Raw genomic sequence first — 4,210 nt, forward strand, 5'->3', positions numbered from 1 at the left:
GGGAGGGAGTAGGGAGGGAGCAGGGAGGGAGGGAGCAGGGAGGGAGTAGGGAGGGAGCAGGGAGGGAGGGAGCAGGGAGGAGGGAGGGAGGAGGGAGGGAGTAGGGGGGAGGAGTGAGGGAGTAGGGAGGGAGGGAGTAGGGAGGGAGCAGGGAGGGAGGAGGGAGGGAGCAGGGAGGGAGTAGGGAGGGAGCAGGGGGAGGGGCTAGGGAGGGAGTAGGGAGGGAGCAGGGAGGGAGGGAGTAGGGGGAGGGGCTAGGGAGGGAGTAGGGGGAGGGGCTAGGGAGGGAGCAGGGAGGAGGGAGGGAGGAAGCAGGGAGGGAGCAGGGAGGGAGGGGGGGAGGGAGGAGTAGGGAGGGAGGGAGCAGGGATGGAGGAGGGGGGGAGGGAGCAGGGAGGGGGGGAGGAGGGAGGGAGGAGGGGGGAGCAGGGAGGGAGTAGGGGGGGAGGAGGGAGGGAGCAGGGAGGGAGGAGGGGGGAGCAGGGAGGGAGGAGGGAGGGAGTAGGGAGGGAGGAGGGAGGGAGCAGGGAGGGAGGAGGGAGGGAGCAGGGAGGGAGTAGGGAGGGAGGGAGGGAGTAGGGAGGGAGGGAGGAGGGAGGGAGGAGGGAGGGGGGAGGGAGGGAGGAGGGAGGGAGCAGGGAGGGAGGGAGTAGGGAGGGAGGAGGGAGGGAGGGAGGGAGTAGGGAGGGAGGGAGGGAGCAGGGAGGGAGGGAGCAGGGAGGGAGGGAGCAGGGAGGGAGGAGGGAGGGAGGGAGGAGGGAGGGAGGGAGCAGGGAGTAGGGGGAGGGGCTTGCGAGGCTCCGTTTGAACGGGTAACAGTTTGTCGAGTCACACATTGCAGCAGCAGCATTGCGGGTTTGACATTCGCTGTCAGGTGAACTTGGTCGTCAAACACTGGCGACTGACAGCGACTTGGGACAGATGACAGAGGTCTCGGACGCTTTCGGGGTTTTTAAACGAGTGCGAACTGTTTGAACTACGGTTTATCTTTTCTTATGTAACTCGCTGTGTTACTGTCAGCGGGGGAAAGTTTGGAGAGCAAAAGCGCTAGCAGGTTAGCTGGGCTGTCAACACCGGCTAGTGTCCTAGGCTAGCCTGCCACGGGAGCTAAGCTAGCCGCTAGCCGCTAGCCGTCAGTGTCGGCGGCGTTGGGTCATAGGTCACTGTAGCCAGCCAGCTAGCTTAGCACAACCACCGCCAACATGACTGTCATTGAGAGGAAAGAAGAAGAAGTCATCATCTTCGGTCCTTAGAGGGCTCCGACGCCGGGTAAGGGACTAGCTAAGCTGGCTACGAAGGTGTCTGTCTCTGTCAGTGTATGGATGCGTGACCTGACGTGTTTGAGTGTGTTTCAAAGGTAGGATAGAGACGAGCTAACCTCTCTCTGATGTTTGGAATAGGTGTACTCCTGTCCTGTCCTGTCCTGTCCTGTCCTGTCCTGTCCTGTCCTCTCCTCTCCTCTCCTCTCCTCTCCTGTCCTCTCCTGTCCTCTCCTGTCCTGTCCTCCTCTCCTCTCCTCTCCTCTCCTCTCCTGTCCTCCTCTCCTCTCCTCTCCTCTCCTGTCCTCCTCTCCTCTCCTGTCCTGTCCTCTCCTCTCCTCTCCTGTCCTCTCCTCTCCTGTCCTCTCCTCTCCTCTCCTCTCCTGAGTCCTGTCCTATCCTGTCCTCTCCTCTCCTGTCCTCTCCTGTCCTCTCCTCTCCTCTCCTCTCCTCTCCTCTCCTCCTCTCCTGTCCTCTCCTCTCCTCTCCTCTCCTGTCCTCCTCTCCTCTCCTGTCCTCTCCTCTCCTCTCCTCTCCTCTCCTGTCCTCTCCTCTCCTCTCCTCTCCTCTCCTGTCCTGTCCTCTCCTGTCCTGTCCTCTCCACTCCTCTCCTCTCCTCTCCTCTCCTCTCCTGTCCTCTCCTCTCCTGTCCTCTCCTCTCCTCTCCTCTCCTGTCCTCTCCTCTCCTCTCCTCTCCTCTCCTCTCCTCTCCTCTCCTGTCCTCTCCTGTCCTCTCCTCTCCTCTCCTCTCCTGTCCTGTCCACTCCTGTCCTGTCCTGTCCTGTCCTCTCCTCTCCTCTCCTGTCCTGTCCTCTCCTCTCCTGTCCTCTCCTGTCCTCTCCTGTCCTCTCCTCTCCTCTCCTCTCCTCTCCTGTCCTCTACTCTCCTGTCCTCTCCTGTCCTCTCCTCTCCTGTCCTCTCCTGTCCTCTCCTCTCCTCTACTCTCCTCTCCTCTCCTCTCCTCTCCTCTCCTGTCCTCTACTCTCTTGTCCTCTCCTCTACTCTCTTGTCCTCTCCTCTCCTCTCCTCTCCTCTCCTCTCCTCTCCTGTCCTGTCCTGTCCTGTCCTCTCCTCTCCTCTCCTCTCCTGTTCTGTCCTCTCCTGTCCTGTCCTCTCCTCTCCTCTCCTCTCCTGTCCTGTCCTCTCCTGTCCTGTCCTCTCCTCTCCTCTCCTCTCCTCTCCTCTACTCTCTTGTCCTCTCCTCTCCTCTCAATGGCTTCTGTGACAGCTTTGATTTGAGGTCAAACAGTGTGATTCTTTCACCCTTCTGTATCATTTATCATTATCCCCCAACAACCCATCCTAACCTAGGGAGTTAGGGAGTTATTTATACTACTACTCTACTGTCAACAATAACTATAGCCAATAGGGCATTATTATTATGCATTTGGCACAGCATTAAGTATGATGGTTTGATTTGTTTAGGTGATAAGGGCTTAAGGGCCTGAACATTGCCCTGTCTTTTAGTAGCTGGACACTTTGATAAGGTTTATTACACGTTAATGATGTTGAAACGCACAGCATTTTATTTCTTCTTGAACTTGGGTGAATGAGAGGCCGTTGTAAAGCGCTTTGGATAAGTGCAGTCCATTTTAACTTGGCCTCTCTGACTGTAGTTGGGGCTGGAAACGAAAGGCATCACGACGGGGGGAGAGGGGACGGAGCCAGGCGCACTGACCCTGCAGGATTCCACTACCACTGTATCCAGCTCAAAGATGGAGCTGGCAATGGTGAGTGTAGCTGTTTGCAAGCAGTTTTTTTTTTTTTTTCATTTCATTTTTGTTTATTTAAAACTCGATAGGCACTGAGGTAACCCTCATTTACAGTGACGTCGAGTGTACAATAGAACAGTGAGCAAGGGCAAACAAACAGTGAGCAAGACAGAATAAAAAAATAAATAAAGACAATTGCAATCGGTAGAATACAGTTTTTGCACCAAGAGTTTAAAGGTAGAGGCAGAGGGGAGGACCTCCAACCGAAGAGTTTGCTGCAGAGTGTTCCATGTATTAGGGGCATCAATAAAAAAGGCTGTTTTACCCAGGTCTGAACGCGCATACGGAACCCGAAGAGAAAGACAACTATTAGATCTGGTCACATAAGTACCAAGACTCCAGTCCAATAAAGATGAGATATAAGGAGGAAGCTTGCCACAGATGGCCTTGAAAACTAACAAGTTCCAGTGATAACTGCGCCTCAGAGAAAGAGAGGGCCAGCCAACCTTATCATAAAGTATGCAATGGTGAGTGAGTGTCATAACTGTCCCCGGTAATAAACCTTAGAGCTGAGTGATAAACTGAGTCCAGTTGTTTCAATGTAGATGAAGCTGCATGCCTATAGATAACATCACCGTAATCTAATACGGACAGGAATACCGCCTCGACAACTCTCTTCCTACAAAGCAAGGGGAAGCTAGACCGATTACGGTAAAGAAAGCCCACCTTTTGCCGAAGTTTGGAGGCGAGGCCGTCGATATGCGTTTTGAATGATAGCTTCTCATCCAACCACAGCCCAAGATATTTGTAGTCGGTAACTCTCTCAATGGAGGAGCCGTCAACTGTGGATATAAGAAGCTTTGTAAGGTCCACATTTCTAGCCCTAGTAAACAACATGAATTTCGTTTTCTTCGAGTTGAGGACTAGCTTATGCCTCGAGAGGGCGTCTTGCAGTGAGTTAAAGGCTAGCTGCAAGTTGATAGTAGCAGCATGTTATTATAATAATAATAATAATAATAATAATGATACATTAGACTTATATAGCACTTTTCTAGACACTCTAAGACGCTTTACAAACTGAAAAGATCGAGTAGTAATAATAAAAAGAAACAAAAGGTAAATAGAAGAAAGTATAGGGGCCTAATTGAGGTAGTGCTGGGGACACATGGGAAGGGGAGGGGGAGAGGGTTAACTGGTGATGGCCAGCTTGAAGAGGTGGGTTTTGAGGGCCTGTTTAAA

At 53.5% G+C, this 4,210-nt stretch overlaps 1 protein-coding gene across 1 annotated transcript in view; it reads left to right on the plus strand.

Moving 5' to 3' along the window:
- The first annotated feature begins 1,209 nt into the window (after window positions 1–1,209).
- The window catches only part of LOC308152720 (mitochondrial glycine transporter B-like), a 10,829-nt gene continuing 7,828 nt past the window's right edge, over window positions 1,210–4,210 (plus strand). Inside the window, exons 1-2 of the mRNA XM_080525776.1 lie at window positions 1,210–1,269; window positions 2,876–2,989. Of these exons, the coding sequence (XP_080381902.1) occupies window positions 2,975–2,989 (15 nt within the window). The 5' untranslated portion in view covers window positions 1,210–1,269; window positions 2,876–2,974. The remainder of the gene's footprint in view (window positions 1,270–2,875; window positions 2,990–4,210) is intronic.

The sequence above is a fragment of the Nansenia antarctica genome, assembly GCF_963989245.1.
Source record: "Nansenia antarctica genome assembly, chromosome: 3".
In the NCBI taxonomy this organism is placed as follows: domain Eukaryota; kingdom Metazoa; phylum Chordata; class Actinopteri; order Argentiniformes; family Microstomatidae; genus Nansenia; species Nansenia antarctica.